Raw genomic sequence first — 22,024 nt, forward strand, 5'->3', positions numbered from 1 at the left:
TCATACTAGAGCAAAAAATGACTTGAACTAAAGAATTTACCGACAGAAACAAAGAAAAAGGAATTATTACTGTCCCTAGTATTTGATTTAGCTCTGTTCAGTGTTGAGTAGACTTGAAGTTGTTCTACATAACATTCAAGTTCTGCAGCAAGAATCAGTTTTCTTTGGAATTCAATTGTACATCCTAGTAAATTGGACTATGGGTTTGGGGCAACAAATTCTAGGTTGAAAGTGGAAGACCCCAAGCCGAAGATGGGAGAAAACGAGATCTCTTCGAACAAGAGAGTTGATGTCAAGTATGAGTCATGACCATCTTTAGATGCCAGGGAATGCTGCATCCACTTTCCATTTTAGCATAATTTTCAAATATCCACCATCTTGTGCGCAGAGGAAACCTTCTCTTAAAGAAAGGGCTTTTAGGATTTATGGTTTAGGACCATAGTCTTTTGAATCCCAATTCCTAAATGACAAAACTAGAAGCTGTATTTGTGAAAAAATTAAAACCATCAAACATGAGTTTGACACAAGGGCCTCTAGCCATTTTTTGGATCTTGCGAGACTATGAGCCCATAGTTTTCCGCTATTCGCTTGGATTTGAATATTACTTGAGGGGGTTTGAGCATTTGGAATTTGTAGACGGTTGTGGTTATTTTATTGTTAGTTGTATGTTTATTTCACTGCCTGTGTTCATCATTGCCATGAAAGGCGGCCTTTGTTGAAGGGTTAAGTGAATGGAACTCATATAAGCCAATTACGTTGTTTGTGTTTATATATTGAGCATATGTTGAGTAAGTTTGTGAGGTCCTGTGGGCCTTTAAATGGGATGCAACAACTCATGTTGATCATAGAACATAATTTAAACTGATCATGAAATGTCTTCAGTTGCTTAGCAAAGAAAAATAAATCATAATTACAAACTACACTATTTTCTTTTTTAAGCATTCTCTCCACAACCTGCATTTCTGGTGATAAACGATGACGGCAATTCCTTCAATTAAGATGAGATACCATGTCAAACTCACCAGTAAATGTCAAACTCTCCAACCCTGATTAGGTACTCTTGTTGTTCTTGCACATTTTCCTTGTGTTTTTTTCCATTGAGATGAGACAGCAAGTCAATCTCATCAGAACAGCTTACGCTACAAATCTCACACCGCCAAGGACAACTCTTCACCCTTGGAACTTCATTTGGCTTCGGTTGTTGACTTTGTACCTTCTCGACCTGTATAGCAATTTTCCTTTTCTGGCCATTGCTGGATACACCATCTGCTAGCTCCTCTTTCGGTTTATAGTGCTTCTTTGTGATTGGAGCTGTACTACTATTTTTCTGGCCTTGCACATTTTCATTTACAGTAACTTTTTGTTTTGATCCACTGCTCGGAATACTCTTTCCTGGCTCCTTATTTGGTTGATTGGATGTTTTTGCAGTTGAAGCTGGGGCAATCTTGGACACAAATGCCTGGTTCCCTGCTTTCAGTGCCTCATATGCTGCCTTGTGTTTTCTCCCTTGCAGGTGGGAATTCAAATTTCTTTCACATGTAGTTACCTGAGACAGAGCACAAGTCCACTCTTTCTGGACTTCTTTAGGAGGCTCTGGATCTTCTATAACTGTTCCAACCTCAACCGGCTTTTCATATATTTCCATGGCTGCAACAGTAATGCTTTCAGGCCAAGTGAGCTTCGGCTCTGCCTCATTCTTTATCTTCAAGACCTCGTATGTAGCCTTGTGTTTATTATCATCGAGAGGGGAATTAAAAGTTGCATCAGTTTGAGTTGGTAGCGGACTGACTGTGGTCCACTCCTTCTGGACTTTCTTTGGAGGTGGAGTATTCAGAATTTCTCTGTCGGCTGCAGCCTCAATGGCTTTTTCATTCATCTTCCTAGAAGAAAATTTATCTTCATTCACAGTGAGATTAGGCTCTGCCTGACTAACCTACAAATGCAATGAAACGAGGTTCAAAAGGATTCTTTTGTTTTTTTTTTTTCATTTATACACTCTTAAAATGGACATAATTCTGTTGCTATAAAGAATGTAAACATGACCAAAACATTAGTAAAACCCAAATTCATGTGACAAGTCTGGAGAAAAGGATGACAGCGACACATTAGGCGGAAATATAAGAAGCAACCCCACCACCAAAGATTCAGCAAAGTGACTGGAAGCATTATTTTTTTCTTATGTAAATGAATTGCAACTGATGCCTAGTCTTTATACCATGAACATGTTTATAACCAACAATGTAGTTATAAGATTTTACCACATGCAAAACCTTACTTGGCTAGCAGTTGTTTCCTTCTTTTTCATCATTACCTGCACAGCTTTGATATCTTTCTGTCCACCATTTGGCTTTATGGATTTTGACTACAAGAAAAGACAAGGAAAGGTCAAATCATCAACTTAATAGTTAAGTCAGAAGAAGCAATAAAAGAAAGCCATATTTTTCAGGGTTTATCAGTGATCACATTCAACAACTAAAATCTTTCCTATGCCATTTGGGATTGTTGGGCAATTCATCTAGCTCAAAATGACTAATACTGTATTGAAATCTCTATGAATCACATCAGGGATCTTATGCATTCTACCGCTTCATTATCCATGGATGAAACTGCATTGAACTCTTTTACATTGAGATTTGTCCTCGTTGACTGAAACAAAAAATTGGAGTGAGACACCAGGTCAGGAGCTAGTAATCAACCTCTAACAAAAAAGTCTTACTGACCGAAACTGAATTTGTGTTTTCTCAGATTTCAAATTTTGAAGCATTCATGTACATAATGAATAAATACAATGATACAAGTAACAAGATCTGCTTATACCTTGCAAGCAATAAATTTTTCCAAACCTTCAGGTCCATTCTCCTTGACATATCTCTCAACCTCAGAGAGAAAGTTATCTCTCGCAAGGGACTCCTTCCGCTTGTTGAACAAGTAGATAACAATTTGGGGATTTATGGAGAGGCATGGACAGATAAGGTGTTTATAGACATATAAGGCACCATCAAAATGTGGCATCACCAAAAAGAAGACAATCAGTAGCCTAATGTATGGCCAGAGCAGGAACCTGACAGGTATCGAATTGGAAAATAGGAAACAAAAGTTAATGAAACAAATATTACATATCGCGATCATTGAAAAATTGTAACAAGATTCAGCACTTTGTCATAAAGGAAACCTGACTGATATCAAACTAAGTAGCTCTTTTCTTTGGGGCAAAAAAAAAAAAAAAAAATCTGGATAAAAGAAAAAAGAATGATAGCTTCCTCACAGATACACATTGGCACGTGCACATAAATTGATTTGACATTGAGTTTGAAACTTTAATGATATATTACATCCATTAGAAAAGCTTGCAGTGCATTAGAGAACAACAAAGAACAGAAAATTCATGTAATCCTACTCTTTACACATGAGGATCATCTACATCAAAACAAACCATGTGATCTTTAATTGATTGGGCAATCAAAAATAGAAATACCCAATAAAAAAGCAAAAGAAAATAAAGAATTACCATTCAAGGAGCTTCATAAAAGCATGCTCAAATAGCAAGATCAATGAGAAGATGACCCAATACGTATTTATCTTGTGAGTATCTGTAATGGAATTTGTCTCGATTGCTTTAATGGAAGAATACCTGTCAGAATAATGATCAGGGAAAACCATCATAATCATGATCATGAGTTAAATATTACAGTTGTTAAGTCAGAGAGCGACTTACAGAGGATAGACCAGAGCAAAGACAGGCCTGCAAGTAAATCATAAACAAAACCAAAATTGTTATTATATTCTGACAAATTTTTCTCAAGTTTACCAACGTGTTCATCGTCGTAGAGAAAGCGTACCATGCAAGAACATCAAAGCATTGGAGCGCAAATCCAACAAGACCCAGTAAGCCCATCTTGAGCTTCAGCGTCTTCCTATGGTTACGGGCTGCAGTGTCGAATCAAATTCTCGTCTCGGAATTTGAAAGACTTGGAGAAGACCTTACTTTTTCTTTTTCTTTTTCTTTTATTTGAACAAAAGACTAGTGTTCGTACAGCGGGGAAATGGAACTCTGAAGTTTTGTATTTTATCTAGGGGGGTGAAATTTGCACCTCCAAAATTGCAAACCACACCCCTCTTTTATTTTTTTAATAATATTTCATATCACTTTGTTTGCAATTCCTAAAACACCCTAAAACACACTCTCTCTCCCCCCTCTCTCTTCCAGACCACCACCAAAGTCCACTCTCTTTCTCTCTCTTCTTCCCGATCTTCCTGAAAAACTTCTCATCATCCTCCTCATTCTCCCTCTGCCGAATCCTCCGCTGCATCAACAACCGCTTGACGTCACTTTCTCCTTCGGCGACGACGCTCCAGCCCGAGTATCTCCGGCCGAATCCGCCGCCGCCGATCCCGTCGCCTCGCTCCCGGTCTTCGCCTTCTCTTCCATCAAGCACCGCCGAGCCTCCTCCACCGCCGTCGTCGCCGCCGACTGCACCGTCTTCCTCTCGAAGTTCGAGCAAGACGATCAGCTCCGGCTACTCCCTCTGCTGTCACGCCTTCCACGTATCTTGCATCGACACGTGGCTTCACCAGCAGACCTGCCCGCTCTGCCGGTCGCCGATTTCCACGTCCGACTCCGAGCTCATGACTCTCGTCGAGAATGCAGGCTCCTCCTCCCGCGGCCAGACAGACAGATGTGTTGTGATTGCCAGACAGACACCAATGGAGTTGGTCATAGATATCACTGCCAAAGCTGTGGGCGGGGGATTTGTGGCAAGTGTATTCAGGGTGGTGAGTGGGATGGTTTGACGAGCAGTGATGAAGTTGGAGAGAAGTTCTGCAAGTTTTGTTCTGAGGTTAGATTAAGGAGGGAAGGTGGAAGAAAGTGTAGTGAGAAGGTGCATCCTTCTGCTCTCCTGAAGAAAACCCTGAACCACCATCCCCGTGTTTTAGCAGCGAAACTATCAGGTGTGGTGCGGATGATTAATCCACTCGGACTGATCATCTGTCAAAGTATCTTGAAGCCCAGGATATTGGTTATTATCCCCGTGCTGTCAAGAGTATGACTTCATTTAGTTCTTACCCATCTCCAGTAGCTGTTCATCGCTCTCATAGTAGGTATGCTTTCATTCAGATTACATGTAATCCATCGGGATGCAGTCTTAAAGCTTTATGGAATTATGTTCAATTAATTTGATCCTGTAGTTTTCAAATTCTTTTATATCCTTTTCAAGTGTTGTGAAGATATGATGTCAAGTAAATATGTCGTCTCTTTAATTCTATGTTTACTTTTGCAGGAGTGATGAAGAAGAGGCAGAAGATTTGGCAAAGAACTTTTGCAGCCCTTCAAGAGAATATTGTGATGACAATTTGGATATAGATTTAAATAGTGTTAGTGCTAGAAGTGAGTTATACAGTTTGAGGTCTCTGGGATCAAGTCAGTTTGATTGCTAATCTAGAATTTACTATACTTCTAGTAAAGGGCATTCAGTACAGCAGAGGCATGAAGGCATCCCAGCGACTCAGAGTGATGAATCCTTTGGTCGACAGACTAAAAGGCTGTTTTAAAAAGGCCTGGAAGAGAGGGGGGGAGAGAGAGAAGAAAAGACCCAAAAAGAAAAGAAAAAAGAAAATTTGACTTTAAGGGTGTTTTAGGAATTGAAAACCGAGTGATATGAAATATTATTAAAAAAATGAAAGGGGGGTGTGGTTTGTAATTTTGGGGGTGCAAATTTCACCCCCCTTTATCTATTCTATATTCAAGAAAATAAGTTAAAAATTAACTTGGTTAGTAGCTTCTGGTTTTTTTTTTTTTTTTTTTTTTTTTAAAGGGGTTTGGAACCCAGCCAAGCTTCTAGTTTTTATTTTGTTTGGAAGGGTTCTATTCCTCGTGCGAGAGAGTGTTTATTTATTATTTTGTTAATGCAATTTAATTCGTAAACTTTGTGTAATGTAGTATATAACTCTAAAGAACGATTTAGTATTAACATTATGAGTTCTAGACATCATCGTGTACTTGTTTTAAAAGAAAAATTTTACAGGTATTTAGTGTTGATGTCTGAACAATCACGGCCAGTGTATTTGTGTTTGTTTAATTTGTTTATTTATTTTTGCTTGAAAATCGGGGCATGACATGAAAGCTCTGAAGAAGTTGTTAGAGAAAGCCACTAGAATAAAGGATGACACGGAAGGCAGTCAGCAACCACAAAATCAGCTTGAGATTGTAGAGATATCAACATAGCAAGATCATGGACCACAATCTAAATTTGAGGAAAACATAACAGAATATGAACCTCAAACACCAGAGCATGCAGATCTAATGGGAGAGGACCCAATTGAAGCATTTCCAATATCTTATAGGAGACCAGAGGAAGAAATACCAGAGAAATCTGATGAGCAGAATGAAAAACTCAATGAAATTGTCTCGAAAATATTGGAAGCAGCAGAAGCAAAAGAAATGGCAAAATCAAAAGAGAAGAAAACTGCAGCAGAAATGACAGATTCGGTAGAATAGAAAGAGAAGAAAATTGTTGCTATGCATTCCATTGAGAGAAACAAGAAAGTAAACAAGAGGAAGGCAACAACAAAAGACAAGGACCAAGAATTCGAGTACGACACTCCTGACATATTAAAGATATACGGGAAGAAGCCAAAGACTGCAAAAGAACAACCAAAAGACATAAAGAAACCAGTACCAAAACAGACAATGAAACTGCAGAAGGAGGAACAATCAAAACAACCGCCAAATCCAAGATGTGAAATGCGACAAACACACTTGGAAAACCTTGAAGGCCGAAATAGCAAAGCATTATCAACAATTCTTTCAAATGGTGAAAAATGAGGGGTAAGTGCACAACATAAATCGATATACAAAGACTAAATGGTTTACAAACTAAAAATTGTTGAAGGAATATCGATTTAGCGTGCCTTATCAAACTAGGAGTAGCAATAGGAGATAAGGTTCTAGATTTCCCAATCCTACACGGATTGGTATTCCTTGTAACATTAGAACTAATACTTTGTAATCCCTATATATAGGGCTCCTATTCTCAATAATAATACACACATCTCTCTCTACAATTCTCTCTCGAATCTATTTTACTTAAACACGTTATCAGCACGACTCTAGCCACAAAGCAAAAACCAAAAACAAAACCCAATCAATCCTCTTCACCAAAATCTGCCGAAGCCACCTAGCCCGAGCTAGCCCTACCACATCACAGTAGCCCCTGCTGCCCTACGCGCTGCACCTGCAGCCACACGCCCCTGCGCGCTGCACCTGCAGCCACACGCCCCTGCGCGCTGCACCTGGAGCCACACGCCCCTGCGTCGCTGCCCTGCAGCCCCGCGCCCGTGCGTCCACCCCACGCTGCCCCTGCAGCGTCCCTGCAACTCTGCTGCTCATCTGCGCGCCCGTGCGCCCACTGCTGCCCCGCGCACACCTGCGCACGCTGCTGCCTCTGCAGTTTGCCTCCGCTGCTCCTGCGCCACTACTACCACCGCAGCCCCTGTTGCCCCGCATTCACTGCACGCCTCTACTCAGATTGCTTCGCTCCATCACGCCTGCATCGACACGCGCGTGATCCAAAACCAACAAGTAAGTATCCAAATGAGTAAGTTTTGAAGTTCCTAAATTTTGAAATTTAAATATTTCTTCTTTTTCTCGGGGACTTAAAAACCTCCCTTCTTCTTCATCCCACCTTTCATAGAACGTGGGTTCGATTCAAAGCGGAATCGTGGGGATTCGCGCTGTAAACGAACTAAGAGTGTTCGTAAAGACTTCCGACTAAGAGCGTCCGCAAGCATCGATTTATGACCTTATAAACATCATTATTTCGGTCTAATCCAATTTTCTTGGAAATCGATTTCTTGGTAGCATAGCTCGGAAATCTTAATATTTAGTTGTCGTGGAAGTTTTAACTCCGAAACTAATATATTTCTTCTTCTTATTTCAGGATGTCAAAACTTGACTTTCCTATCCTTGACTCAACTGGCTCAGAATATCATAGTTGGGTCACGGATGTTGAGAATCATCTCACTTCAAAAGGGATCCTACCCGTAATTCAGGCACCAAATCCAGATCTCCTATTCGAGCGTACGGCTACGAATAATGCCACCGCCCTTATTTTGATAAGGCGCCACATGGATAAATCACTCCGATTGGAGTATATGGCAATCAAGGATGCTAGAGAATTATGGGTTGCGCTTGAGGAGCGTTTTGGTAATGTAAAGGATACCCTCCTCCCTGACTTGAAAGTTCAATGGAACAATCTACGATTTGCTGACTTCAAGTCTGTAGCTGAATATAATTCAAAAGTTCTTCGCCTCAAAACCATGTTGGGGTTCTGTGGACAACCTGTCACAGAGCAAGAACTAATTGAGAAAACTCTCTCCACCTTCCCCGTCTCAGCTATTTTGCTATCAAAGCAATACCGAACTGAATTCAATACTGGACGGCTCACGAGGTTTCATCAGCTAATTAATATTATGTCTGTAGCTGAAAAGCATGATAATATCCTCGTGAAGAATTATAATTCAAGGCCCATCAGAACTAAGAGCGTTCATGAGGCAAATTATAATAATGCACCCAAAGGAGGGCGCAAGGAGCGGAACCCTAAGAATAAGGGACACAACGGACGTTCAGGTCCATATAACCGCCCTACAAAGGAAGGTACTCGTCAGAATGAAGGACGATCACGTGGCAATACATGGCAACGTGGGAGAGGAGGCCGTGGAGGAGCCACCCAAGGCCGTGGGAATGGCGCCAACTCCTATAAGGGACGCCACCCAAGTGCAAACAATGCACCTCAATTAAAGGGAGGAAATCACAATGACATGTGTCATCGATGTGGATCTAGTGAGCACTGGTTCAAACAATGCAAAGCAAGCAAACAATTAGCTGCGCATTACAAGGCATTTAGAGACTTTAGAGAGCATGAAGCCAATCTTGCCGAAAATATAGAAGAAGATGGTAATGATGCCAACGTCAATCTCACCATAGCGGACTTCAAATCTGACAAAGAATTGCACAAGGATGCTGCAGATTTTGATTAGTATAGTCATTTATTTTTCCAAGAATTATGTAATGGCTATTATGCCTTAAATCAATAAAATGACTTATTGTATTAACTTTTTCCCTCTAGGCGTACTCAAGAGTACTTGTGATGTCTAGGCAAGGTTTGATCTGAGAGAATGGTTTTAAAAGTGAGCAACGCTCCACCAAAATCTCGCCTTACCTTACCTGGTCACAACTAAATTGAAATTACCGAACGGATTGAGTGACTACGATTTGTCTACGGTTTGATTTTTATGTTGGATTAGATTTTGGTCAAGAAACTTTGATGTAATCATTGGCTATTATTAATAAAGTATCGATTTATTTTATTCAATGTCTTGGACATGTTTTAATTTCGAACTTTATTATTTTTCAGTATGTTTCCTGGAGAGCTAGAATGCCTCGTGGATAGTGCCACTACACATACTATCCTTCGAAATAGGCAGCTATTTCTATGGATGACACCATCTCGATCTTCCGTGACTACGATGGCTGGATCATCTCGATTGATCCATGGTCGAGGACCAACCCAATTTATGTTGCCAAATGGCACGACTTTAAATGTCACCGAAGCTCTTTATGCTCCTAGGGCAGGAAGAACCCTATTAAGCTTCAAAGATATAAGAGCCAATGGTTTTCATGTGGAAACACATTGTGAGAATGGACAAGAGTTCCTTTGCATCACCTCTAATGACTACGGACATAAACGAGTCTTAGAGAAACTTATGTGTCGCTCTAGTGGGTTGTATGCAACCACTATTCGAGTCATTGAATCCAACCATGTCATGAGAGATGATTTATGGGATTTCTACACATATAGGCTTTGGCACGACCGTTTGGGACACCCAGGTCGTGACATGATGATCCGTATATTAAAGACTTCACACGGACATCCCTTTTTCAGAACGAAAAGAAGTAAAACTCAGTTTTTGGACACCGAAGGAGCCCCTGCGCCTCACGGCGCCGTTCACCCCCAAATCCGACCATCCTTGGCCGGCGCCGCCTTCCCCCTGCGGCCTCAGGGTGGCATTGATGCCACCAAGGCTCCTTTGTCTCCAACTTTTACTTCTAAAGTCACTTGTGATTTTATGGCTCAACCAAAATCCTCATTGGTTGTTTCTAAAGCCCATCATTCGTTCTGCAAAGCCTGCTCTTTAGCAAAGTTAGGATCGAGACCATCCTATGCAAAGGACACCAAAGAAAATATACCATTCTTGCAAAGAATCCAAGGTGATATTTGTGGACCTATTCAACCATCATGCGGACCATTTCGATATTTTATGGTATTGGTTGATGCATCGACACGCTGGTCACATGTCATGCTATTGTCCACAAGGAACGCTGCATTTGCTAAACTCCTAGCACAAATAATTAAGTTAAGGGCTCACCACCCTGATCATCCTATTAAGTCTATAAGATTAGACAATGCTGGAGAGTTTACATCAAAGACTTTTGATGATTATTGCATGTCCATTGGGATTGATGTTGAACATCCTGTTCCTCATGTTCACACCCAAAAATGGTCTCGCAGAAGCCGCCATTAAACGACTACAAATGGTCGCTAGGGCATTGGTAATGCGCACCAATCTCCCTATTTCTGCTTGGGGCTATGCAATATTGCATGCAGCTGTGCTTATTCGTCTGAGGCCCATTGCCACTCAACCCTTTTCTGCGTCCCAGATGGTGACTGGGTATGAGCCTAATGTCTCACACTTACGCATATTTGGGTGTGCAGTTTATGTGCCAATTGCGCCACCACAGCGCACCAAAATGGGTCCTTAAAGACGATTAGGCATTTATGTTGGATATGATTCTCCAACGATTACCCGCTACATAGAACCCTTGACAGGCGATCTCTTTACCGCTAGATTTGCGGATTGTCACTTCGATGAGACAGTCTTCCCGTCGTTAGGGGGAGATAAGAACATCAATGTTCAACAGGAACGACAGGAATTGTCGTGGTCTGTCCCCACTCTGTCTCATCTTGATCCCCAAACCGCACAGTCCGAAATTGAAGTGCGGAGAATTCTCGATCTTCAGAACGTAGCAGAATCGATGCCTGATGCGTTTTCTGATATCGCTAAAGTGACGAGATCACACATACCTGCTGCAAACGTGCCTGCAAAGATTGATGTCCCTAAAACTAGAGGACATGACGCCAACTCAAGAGGATATGAGCATGGCGCCAACGTCCCCTCTCACAGTGATGGTGACGTTTTGGCTAGGCCCATGGCTCCTGCCAGAAAGCGCGGGAGGCCCATAGGTTCGATGGATTCTCGCCCAAGAAAGAAAGCGAGTTTGGCACAAAATAATCCATTAATCATCGATGTGAATAATCCATCTCATGAGAATATTCCGGATTATGGTTATGTCCAAGAGACATCATTGGGGGACGCTCCAATGTCAGAACCAACTCCAGAGAATAGAGAGATCTCCATAAATTACACTAGTGTACATGAGATGATGGATAGAAATTCTATGGCGATTGATGATGCATTTGCATATCATATTGCAAAAGGAATTATAGAATATGATGATATCGAACCTCGCTCTGTTGAAGAATGTCAACGAAGAGCAGATTGGCCTAAGTGGAAAGATGCGATCCAGGTTGAATTGGATTCACTAACAAAGAGACAGGTATTTGGGCCTGTAACGCAGACACCCCCAAGTGTAAAGCCTGTTGGCCATAAATGGGTCTTTGTTAGAAAGCGTAATGAAAAAAATGAGGTGGTAAGATATAAAGCCCTCCTTGTGGCGCAAGGTTTCTCACAACGCCCTGAAATCGACTACGAGGAGACATATTCTCCCGTAATGGACGTTATAACGTTCCGCTACCTTGTCAGTTTGGTAGTTTCCGAAAAACTTGACATGCAACTTATGGATGTGGTTACAGCATATCTCTATGGGGATCTAGATTCAGAGATATATATGAAGGTTCCAGATGGACTTCAATTACCCAAATCAAGTGGCTCTAAACCACGGAGCGCGTTTTCAATAAGATTAAAACGCTCACTATATGGATTAAAACAATCCGGACGGATGTGGTATAACCGTCTAAGTGACTACTTGATTGGGAAGGGATATATTAACAATGAAATATGCCCATGCGTGTTCATTAAAAGAACAAGATTTGCAATCATAGTAGTTTATGTCGATGACATGAACCTAATTGGAACTCTAGATGAGTTGAAGGAAACTGCTAAATACTTGAAATCCGAATTTGAGATGAAAGATCTTGGGAAAACACGGTTTTGTCTCGGTTTAGAACTCGAGCACCTTAGTGATGGGATTTTGATCCATCAGTCTGCATATACTCAGAAAATCCTAAGGCGCTTTAATGAAGATAAAGCAAAGCCTGTGAGTACTCCCATGATTGGTCGTAGTCTTGAGCCCGGAAAAGATCCGTTTCGTCCAAAGGATGAGGACGAAGAACCATTAGAGGCCGAAGTGCCCTATTTAAGTGCAATAGGCGCATTATTGTACTTAGCTCAATGCACAAGACCAGACATCTCTTTTGCAGTGAACTTGTTAGCTCGACATAGCTCTGCGCCAACACGCCGCCATTGGATTGGTGTAAAGACAATCTTTCGATACCTAGGAGGTACGATTGATATGGGCCTATTCTATCCCTACAGAGAGAAAAACGGAAATTTGGGATCGGACCCCCAGAGGCAAAGAGCCACCGTTCAAGAAGTAGCCGCCGGCCATGTTCCGCCGCCAGCGTTGCCGCCGTCCATGGTGGCCGGCCCCACCCTACTCCCCTCCATCAAAACGACAATGATGTTTTGATGGGATTTGCTGATGCAGGGTACCTCTCTGACCCTCACAAAGGTCGCTCCCAAACTGGTTATGTCTTTACCATGGGAAGCACTGCGATATCTTGGAGGTCTACGAAACAGACCCTTGTTGCTACTTCCTCGAATCATGCAGAGATTATTGCTCTACATGAAGCCGTTCGTGAATGTATATGGCTAAGGTCTGTGATTCGACATATTCAAGGAAGTTGTGGTTTGAAGTCTACCACATATGAACCTACATGCATTTATGAGGATAATGCAGCTTGTATTGAACAAATGAAGTTAGGTTTCATCAAAGGCGACAACACCAAGCATATATCGCCTAAGTTCTTTTATAATCAGCAACAACAATCACTTCTAAAGATTGAAGTGAATCAAATCCGATCAGAGGATAATGTAGGGGACTTATTCACTAAGTCGTTACCTAAATCCACCTTCGAGAAACATGTGAAGAGCATCGGATTGAGAAAGTTATCCGAAGTCCCACGATTGTAGCAATCAGGGGGAGATATCGACATCAGGGGGAGTTATGATGTCTACATGTTCGATCTCGAAGAGTGAAGGACGTGTTGTGCTCTTTTTGTCCTTCGACCAGGGTTATTTTTATCCCACAAGGTTTTTGTTACCTGGCAAGGTTTTTAACGAGGCAACGGATGAAGCGTCACCACCAAGTTTGAAGCGGCACAAGGGGGAGTGTTGAAGGAATATCGATTTAGTGTGCCTTATCAAACTAGGACTAGCAATAGGAGAGAAGGTTCTAGATTTCCCAATCCTACACGGATTGGTATTCCTTGTAACATTAGAACTAGTACTTTGTAATCCCTATATATAGGGCTCCTATTCTCAATAATAATACACACATCTCTCTCTACAATTCTCTCTCGAATCTATTTTACTTAAACAAAAATAACTAATTATTTTTTTATTTGCACAGAGATGCATACTGAACAAGTGAAAATGGCTTAGTGATGGTAACAAAGAGAGACCTGAAGATAATTATACAAGATCTAGAGATCGATGTGAGTTTAGTGTTTTTGTTTTTATTGCCCCCAATAAAATTGTTATTGAGGCGCAATAAAACTAGTATTATTGGGGGCAATAATTCTTGTTGTTCACATATATGATACTTACTGCAAATCAAATGAAACCATTGCAGGTGATCAAAGGTTACACTGAGATATTGCAGAAAGACCTAAAAGAGAAGAACATTCAAGTGAGATTACTGAATATTGAACCAGCGGTAAGTAATGAAACAAAAATAGCAGCGTGCCGCTGCATCGTACCCTAAAAAAATTTTCAGTTAACATTTGAATGATTTAACATGCTTGTATTTTCTGTACAATTCTTTGCAATCAAGCATGAAGAGAAAGAAGAAGAGTTTCAAAAAAGCTGGGAAGAACAAACTCAAAGACAACTTCAAGAGGCACGAAGTGCAGATGGAGTTATTCTTAATTGAATCTCTGTGGTATGTGTTCAATTACCCCAAGGTGCTACTACCAATCCACCATGACTTTAGCAACCACTACACACCACTACAAAAAAGAATTCAAATTGCCACGGCGCAACGCCGTCGCGGAAAGCCAATTTGCGGTCGCAAAAGACCAATGGCGACGGCTAGGCGACGGCAATTTTGCCGATGTCGTTGGTGGCGTCGCCATTGATATTTGCGACGGAAAATTGCCGTCGCAAAATGTGAATTATTAATTAAAAAAAAAATCTAGCATACAAAATTTGCATGCTAGAATTTTTTAAAATTTTTATTTTAGGGAAGAAAGTGATACAAAGGAAAAGTTCCATCAAATTACTTTTTAACATCAATTTTATATATCTTCACCAATGTTCAAATACATAAATTTACAAAATTAAATTACATATAGTTAATGTACTGGAAAACTGGTAATCAGAACACTTCATTTCCTCCATCTTCACTAGATTCTGAAGATGACATCAAACCCTGCGTTGGATATAATCACATTAAATTCAAACCAACTAACTTTCGCATTCTATAAACATTATCACTGTCAAAATTAACCAGCAAAATAGTTACTGCTTGTAAAGAGAGCTAAAAGAAATTGAGAAAGAACAAGCATGACAATATGACATGAAGTTCATAGATAAATTTGCTTTTGATATGGTAAAATTTTTGGAACCTGAACATTTAATACAAACCAAACACATATCAACTAACTTGCTTATGAGATAATGCATTTATCTAGAAAGCCTATCTTGTTTTTGGCATGAATATATCTAAACCTAACATATTTCACTAGAAAAATCCTATAGCTTTTCTTTCAACAGATCTCCAGTCCCACTTCTGTAGAATAACAACACTTGATGAATTACAAAAGACAACTTTTAAGATGAACAACCTGACAATTTGAAAACCATATCAAATTTTGTTATATAAGATTCTGAGTGCTTGCCAATATCCACCAAAACGTTTCCACATGCTTATAATATCAAACTCATAAAAATATGTGTCTGCCATTACATAAATTCGATTAGTTAAATTCATATGCTGCATACTTTTCTTCTAACAAGACAGAGGACCCCTTCTTGATAAGATATATGCAACGTGTTAACGTTAGTGACCGAGGGGTCTCTAGTTAGCTTTAAAGAGAGAGAGAGAGAGAGAGAGAGAGAACGACACAAGAAGTATAGTGGTTCATTTCCTGCCTTAGCAGGAAACTACGTCCACTTGAATGTTTAACTAGTGTGTTCGGGCCTTGCGGCCCAAAGGGATTACATGAGATGTAATGGGATGGTGTTTAAGTGAGAGGAGGCATTCCTTTTATAGGTGAAGGAAGCCATCTCTTTTACATGGTTTTTGATGTGGGACAAGCAAAGACAACTATTCTAGTATAGAAATGCCTAGTTGTGGAGGCAACTTGGCAAGGCCGGAAAGGTGGTTTCCCGGCGACGGATTTGCGACTTCCGGATACCGTAGCGTAGCTTGAACATAGGGCTACAAGATGCAAGTAGCGGTTGGACCTCACCATGGCTTATGAGTGTCCCAAAGAGGGTGTTACTTATGCTTGGTGATGATAGCAAACTAGTCTTGCTAGTAGAGGTATCTACACAACGAAACTGAAAAATTAGGGGCACCCAAATCAAAAAGACCACAAACCACATTGTGATTTATCATATCCAATAACTAGCACTCACATTGTGATTTCTATCAGAGGAAGCTCCGATATGGACTCCGTCGAATCAAATGAGTTCTCCACAAGTTCCCTCACAGTAGTATAAAGACATTTCCCTGGCTAAAACATCCAAAGTCAGACACTCCAAATCCCTCTACATTTTACAGAAAGCTTCAAATTTAATCCTGGAAATAAATAATCAAAGAAAAAAGGCATACATTACCAAATCCAGCAATGTTCTTGTTCTCAGCGAAGAACTCAGCTGGAGATTCTGCAGCAAAATTGAAGATAAAAACCAAATCAATATGAAACCCAATACAAAAAAAAAAATCAAAGATAGACCCAATCAATACATAAAGCCACAGTCTTTTTATAGAGATAATAATAGAGAGACTGACTCTGCTCAAGAACACTGTCTTTAGGCTTCTTTGCCGGAGTCTTTGATTTGGGTTTCTTACTGCTCTTCAAACCGAAACCATTAATATTCAGAAAGCTGACCTGCAATTCAACACCACAAACCACCAAATCTGCCCCTGAAACTCACCAAATCCCACAAATCAAACTCATTTCCACACGAAAATCCACTCCAAAACCAGAATTCCACCAAAACATAAAATAATCGATGAGAAGAGAAGAAGCAGTAGTACCTTTCTTGGCCAAAAGTGTCCTAAATCTGGGCCTTGATGACCGATTGGCCAGCTACGTCGACGTTGAGGGTTCTGGAGAGGAGATTGGATTTGCTGACGCCGAGGGTCAAGAGTGAAAGCTGAGAGGAAGAGCCGCAGAGGTGAGGAAGATGATAGGAGCATAAAATGCGACGTTTATAATGTTTAAACCCTATATTTTGCTAAGTTATTTCCTTTATCTTGATCAATTTAACTTAGTTAGTGTTTTACAGGTAAAATGGAGTCTCAAAGTCCAAAAGTGACTAAGGAAGGCACAAGTGGCGCAGAAATGGAGAAATATGAAGAAATGGAAGTTTTCCCAGTTTGACTAGGAAAAGGAATCCCAGTTGGAGTAGGAGTCTGAAGCTGACTTGGACTAGGAGTTCTACTTGGACAAGGAAACCCAATTCTACTCAGATAAGGAATACTAGTATGACAAGGAGTCCCTGTTGGATAAGGATTACTCAAGAAGGTTCCGGAAGAGTGTAGAAGCATCTCGGAAAAGAAAGCAGTATTTGACTAGGAAACCTACTTGCATATGGAGTTCTACTCATACTAGGAGAGCCTTGGAATGTTCATAAAGTATCTAGAAGTCTCAAGAAGATCATATGCCGTGCACATGGAAGAGCAATACACTTTGGATTCGGTTTTGAGAGAAATATGGAGTTGGAATTCGAAGTGGAAAAGGATTGGAATTTTCGTGAGATTCTTGAAGGTTCTAGGGAGTTCTTGACGTTTCATTCTTGAATAAGGCGTGGAAGACATGTGAGAGGCATGTGATGTGAAGGAAAACCGAGTTTTGGACTTAAGTTGTGCTTTAAAAGTCAAATCCATTACAGATTCGGATTACTGCCTGTGCAGATCAGTCAACTTCAACGGAGTGTCATAAATCGCTCAGAGCTCAGAAAATTATGATCTTCATATGGTTGGAAAGCTACAGATGTCTAGTTTCCAGAACTTTTTACAGCTCGTCGATGGCTATTTTCTAGAAGAATTTATGGCCGTTTTAGTGCACTGAGGTCAAGACTGCCGGAAATCTGCTTTGTGCCAAACAAGTCCTAGATCAACACAACTTTGGAGAAACCAAGTAGAAACGAATTGGGAGTGCTTTGAGACGTTCTCCTATATATACCTAGTGTATTTGACGTCTCAAGGTGAACATCTTTGTCCACAATTTCGTATTCTCACTTGTGTGCTCTCAAGTTTCAGGTTTTCACAATTCTTCAAGGAGCAAGCCGTGCCATCACCCTCCATAGCCGTGTTCATCACTTGTTGCCGTGCTAAGGAGCTGCTTTGGACCTTGGGACGTAACTAAGGGTTGTTCATAAGCCTTATCATACATGTACTTCACGGTTTTGTGTAATTGTTAGATAGATTTTCTGCTTTGGATTATCTACGTGTAAGTTGAATCTTTTGAGTATGCAAAACTATTTTCGAAGTATAATTTTGATGTCTTTTCATGTTTGATTTGTTTTGAGTGTTCTTTGTCTTGATTGATTGCCGAATTGATTGAATGATATTCTGATTTTGTGCTTCATTACATGTTAATGATTGACGTGGTTGAAACCATAGATGACTTGCATGTAACTTGCTAGTAATTAGGTTTATGCTTGGTAAACTCTAATTCGAAATAAGTAGTAGAGGCTTGCTTTGAGTCGGAAATCAGATTATGCATGTGATGATGAGTAGTGACGCCCTTGGAGTTGCATGTTCATCAATTCTTTCTTGAACTTAATGATTTGAAAACGAATTTTCAACGTATGTGTGTATTCGGGTTTTCAAAATAAATTGATTTGGTGTTTTGCTATTTCGATTAACATAAGAAAGAAAGTTAAAAGGGACATTGGTTGCTTTGATCTTTGTGTCTTGGTTGATGGCATTCTTGGTGATTAATAAAGATTAAGGGATGCATGAAACATTGATTCGTGATAAGTTCTTGATAAATTGTATTTTCGAAAATTCTTCTTTTCCCACCTTTGTATAGAAATGTTTTTAATCTTTTATTTGTTTTCGAAAATTATATTTTAATCTTCAAAAACCCCCCTATCTTTTATGTTTTGTGTTTTTGTATATTTGTAATTAATTAAAATTAACTTAGAGTTTTTAGGTAGCATGTTAATATAAATAATAAAATAAAAATGTTTTTAAAATTCGTGAATAGTGTCTCCGTGAATAGTAAATATGTGTTAGTGTTTTCTAGGAATTAATTTGGTGTTTTTTAGGATTTTGTTTTGTGTTTTTTAGGTGTTCCTAAATTTTAGGGATGCTTTGGTGTTTTTTAGGAAAAGTAGTTAGAGTTAGTTTTGACTTAGGATTTCTTGTTTGACTTGGTCAATAATTTGTTTCCTTGTTGTATATGGATTCCCTATGTGATATGGATTTGTAAATTGTGTATAAATAGGAGTAGGATTTCCAAAACCTTTTCTAACTTGTTTTCTCTCTTCTTTTCGAATTGTCTATATATACTTGTATATTTTTGTTGTTCTCTCATAATTCTTTTCTCTCTAATTTCGTGTGATATATGTATGTGTTCTCTCTAACTCTTTGTTGTTTCTAATTTTAAGCATGCTTGTATTTGTAAACTTGTAATGATTTCGTAAAAACTTGTATATTGTATCTTTGATTTCGTAAATTGTATATTCTTTTCTTTAATTTGTTTCTCACATGTTAGCACCCTCAATCCCCGGTTTAGAACGATCCCTGCTTATCCTATACTAACGCTCGACATTTTCAGGGTTTAAATTGGCGATGCTTTTGCACGTATCAGAAGACCGATTGTGAGGGAGAGAGCCAGAGAGGCGGAGTTGCAGTCTTGCAGAGAGCCGCGAGAACAGAGGGAGGGAGCCAGAGAGGCGGAGTCGTACCTGTAGATGAATCAATTCCCGAGCTTGACCTAGTTTTGAAGGCAGACTCAAGCTTCTGCGCGTAGAGAGAGTAAACCACCGGACCAATAGCGACTTTGATTTGAGCCTTACCGTCGGAGAAGGCTGAGGAATCGAGTGAGATTGAGAGTGAGAGTGAGATGGTGAGATGAAGGCGGCTCTTGGTCTTAATCAATCAATCAAAACATTCAAATCAATCAAAACATTCAAATAATCAAATCTATTAACTGGAGATCGACGGGTCGGAGACCAACATCCCAACAATGAAGTATAGAGAGAAGGTTTACTTACAGTGGGTCGAAGAAAAGTCGTGGGTCGGCGGTTCAGCGGTTCGAGATTACGAATAGGAAGACTGAGACTGAGAGGCTGAGGGAGTGAGATGATTGACTGAGAGGTTAGAGCTAGCTTAGAGATAAGGCCGAACCGTCGAACTTTGCGGTGGGTCGGCGGCGACTGAAACTGAGGGACAGAGGGAGTGAGTCGAAGAGAGGCTGAGGGTCAGGGTCAGTCGAAATCTCGAATAGGGGCTGAGGGAATGAGGGATTAGGGTTAGCGACTTAGATTTAGGTGGGATCGTAATCCTCTGCAACAAACATATCGTAAGCATATTATTTTACTACGGCTAACTCTTTCTGAAGTAAACCATTGGGTTTGCCACGCCCAATGGCGACGGCAGTTGTTACCGTCGCAAATATTTTGCACAATCGCGACCCCTCAGTTTTTGCCGTCGCAAAAGAGGAGGCATTGGCGACGGCAATTGAAGGCCGACGCAAATTGGTGAAGCTAATACAATTCTTTTTTGTAGTGCACTGCTCGTCATTGATAATGAAAAGAAGTGCTTTGTTCACATGAACTCAATGCTGCATCCGAAGAATGCATTCACAAAAAATAAGAAATACCACAAGAATGCAAATCAGGTGGTAAGTAATCATTTCAAAACAATCTCTTTAATTTTCAAAGTTTTTAGAATGTTTATTGAGATTCAATAGTGAGATTTTGAAAATTTATTGCCCCCAATAAATACAATACATTAACCTTTATATATTTGCATAAAACAGGTAAAGTATATCAGGAGATTCATACACGATGTGAACTTGACAAACAAGAGATTCCAAGATGAAAGCTAGGACCCAGAAATGACAAGAGAGAAGTGTATAAAGGTGAGGACGAAAATGGAAATTTAATCACCGAGATCGAAGATATGATAGAGAGGGAGAAAGATGTGAGAAAATGGATTTTGGAGAATTAAATAGGCAAAAATGACTACAAGCTTGTCAAAGACTTAGAATGCCCCCAACAAAACACCTCATCGTAAGTACCTCAACATCTTTTCCTCTTTGTTACTGCTATAAAAGATGATCATCTGATTCATACATTTGTGCAAGTCGTGGTTAAATTTCTTACACTGCAAAACAAGTTGTCAGTTTATTGCCCCCTAATAACACTTTTATTGGGGGGCGATAATTTTTTTTTAATGAGGATCAGTAATGACATTAACTTCAATTCATGCTTTACAGGGGGACTGTGACCCATTTATGCTCCATTTCATGAAAAGCCTAGCACACAGGGATGGACCTAGCAAACAAAAAGGCGATGACATGAGGAAAACAATTCTGAAGAAGTTTACAAAAGTTGAAGGTGCTTGGAGCGTGGAAAAATACCGTCATGAAAATAATATGTAATTGCAGTTATTGTTGGAAAGTAGAAAACTAGGAAATGTAGATTTCAAGAACTTATTTTTAGTTGAACTAATTTTAAGTTGAACTTATTTTCATTTGGCATGTAAAGACTAGTTTCGGATGATTTGACAACTTTTGAATTTATTTTCTGTTAAGTTACAAGAATTTATTTTCAGTTACTATTGTTTTGCATAATTCACAGATTCATATTCAAATTACAGGTCCATATTACATACATGGTGACTTTAAGCCCTCAAATATCAGGTTTTATTAGGGCAATAACCTAAAGAGGGTCAAAATTAACTCAATTGGGTTTCAAATTAGATTAGAAAAGTACAGGTATTCAAATTCCATACTTGGTGAATTTAAGTCCTCCAACATTTGGGTTTTATTGGGGGCAATATATTTTATTGCATCCCAATAAAACTTTTATAGAGGGTCAGAAGTAACTCAGTTGGGTTTCAAATAAGATTGGAAAAATACAGGTATTCAAATTCCATACTTTGTGAATTTAAGTCCTACAATATTCAGTTTTTATTAGGGGGCAATAACTTTTATTGCTCCCCAATAAAACTTTTATAAAGGGTCAAAACCCTTCCAAGTCAAGGTGGAAACATCTCCAGCTTTCTATGTACCGCTCCACCACACTCGTGCCTCACCCTAAAGAAGAAATGTGGCTATCTTCCTCTTCTCAATCTCAGTACAGATGATCATCTCATGTACATACATGTACATTTGCAAGCATAATTAGCTATAATGGGCCATGCTCATTGTACCGCCAAAGGTACTAATTCAAACCAAAGGAATGACATGCAGACACA

The 22,024-nt window shown here is 39.8% G+C and overlaps 2 protein-coding genes across 5 annotated transcripts; both read right to left on the bottom strand.

The window, feature by feature from the left end:
* Positions 1–838: 838 nt before the first annotated feature.
* On the bottom strand, positions 839–4,034 carry LOC133738348 (uncharacterized). 4 transcript variants are annotated; one of them, XM_062165872.1, is made up of 7 exons: positions 3,840–4,034; positions 3,716–3,742; positions 3,509–3,631; positions 2,818–3,061; positions 2,584–2,646; positions 2,312–2,362; positions 839–1,933 (listed from the first exon to the last, which is right to left on the bottom strand). In XM_062165872.1, exons 1-7 carry the CDS (start codon positions 3,893–3,895, stop codon positions 1,019–1,021), a joined length of 1,479 nt encoding a protein of 492 aa, XP_062021856.1. In that variant the 5' UTR covers positions 3,896–4,034; the 3' UTR covers positions 839–1,018. The 4 variants fall into 4 exon arrangements, with proteins under 4 accessions (XP_062021856.1, XP_062021855.1, XP_062021858.1 ...); XM_062165871.1 differs by having other exon boundaries at positions 2,276–2,362; positions 3,840–4,033; XM_062165874.1 differs by lacking the exon at positions 2,584–2,646.
* A 10,601-nt stretch (positions 4,035–14,635) lies between these two features.
* Positions 14,636–20,887, bottom strand: LOC133737436 (uncharacterized). Its single transcript, XM_062164984.1, has 7 exons — positions 20,844–20,887; positions 19,409–19,690; positions 16,625–16,769; positions 16,376–16,475; positions 16,201–16,248; positions 16,000–16,093; positions 14,636–14,788 (listed from the first exon to the last, which is right to left on the bottom strand). The coding sequence occupies exons 1-7, from the start codon at positions 20,885–20,887 to the stop codon at positions 14,782–14,784; spliced, it is 720 nt and encodes a 239-aa protein (XP_062020968.1). The 3' UTR covers positions 14,636–14,781.
* Between the last annotated feature and the right edge of the window lie 1,137 nt (positions 20,888–22,024).

Source organism: Rosa rugosa, chromosome 3 (genome assembly GCF_958449725.1).
Source record: "Rosa rugosa chromosome 3, drRosRugo1.1, whole genome shotgun sequence".
Taxonomy (NCBI): domain Eukaryota; kingdom Viridiplantae; phylum Streptophyta; class Magnoliopsida; order Rosales; family Rosaceae; genus Rosa; species Rosa rugosa.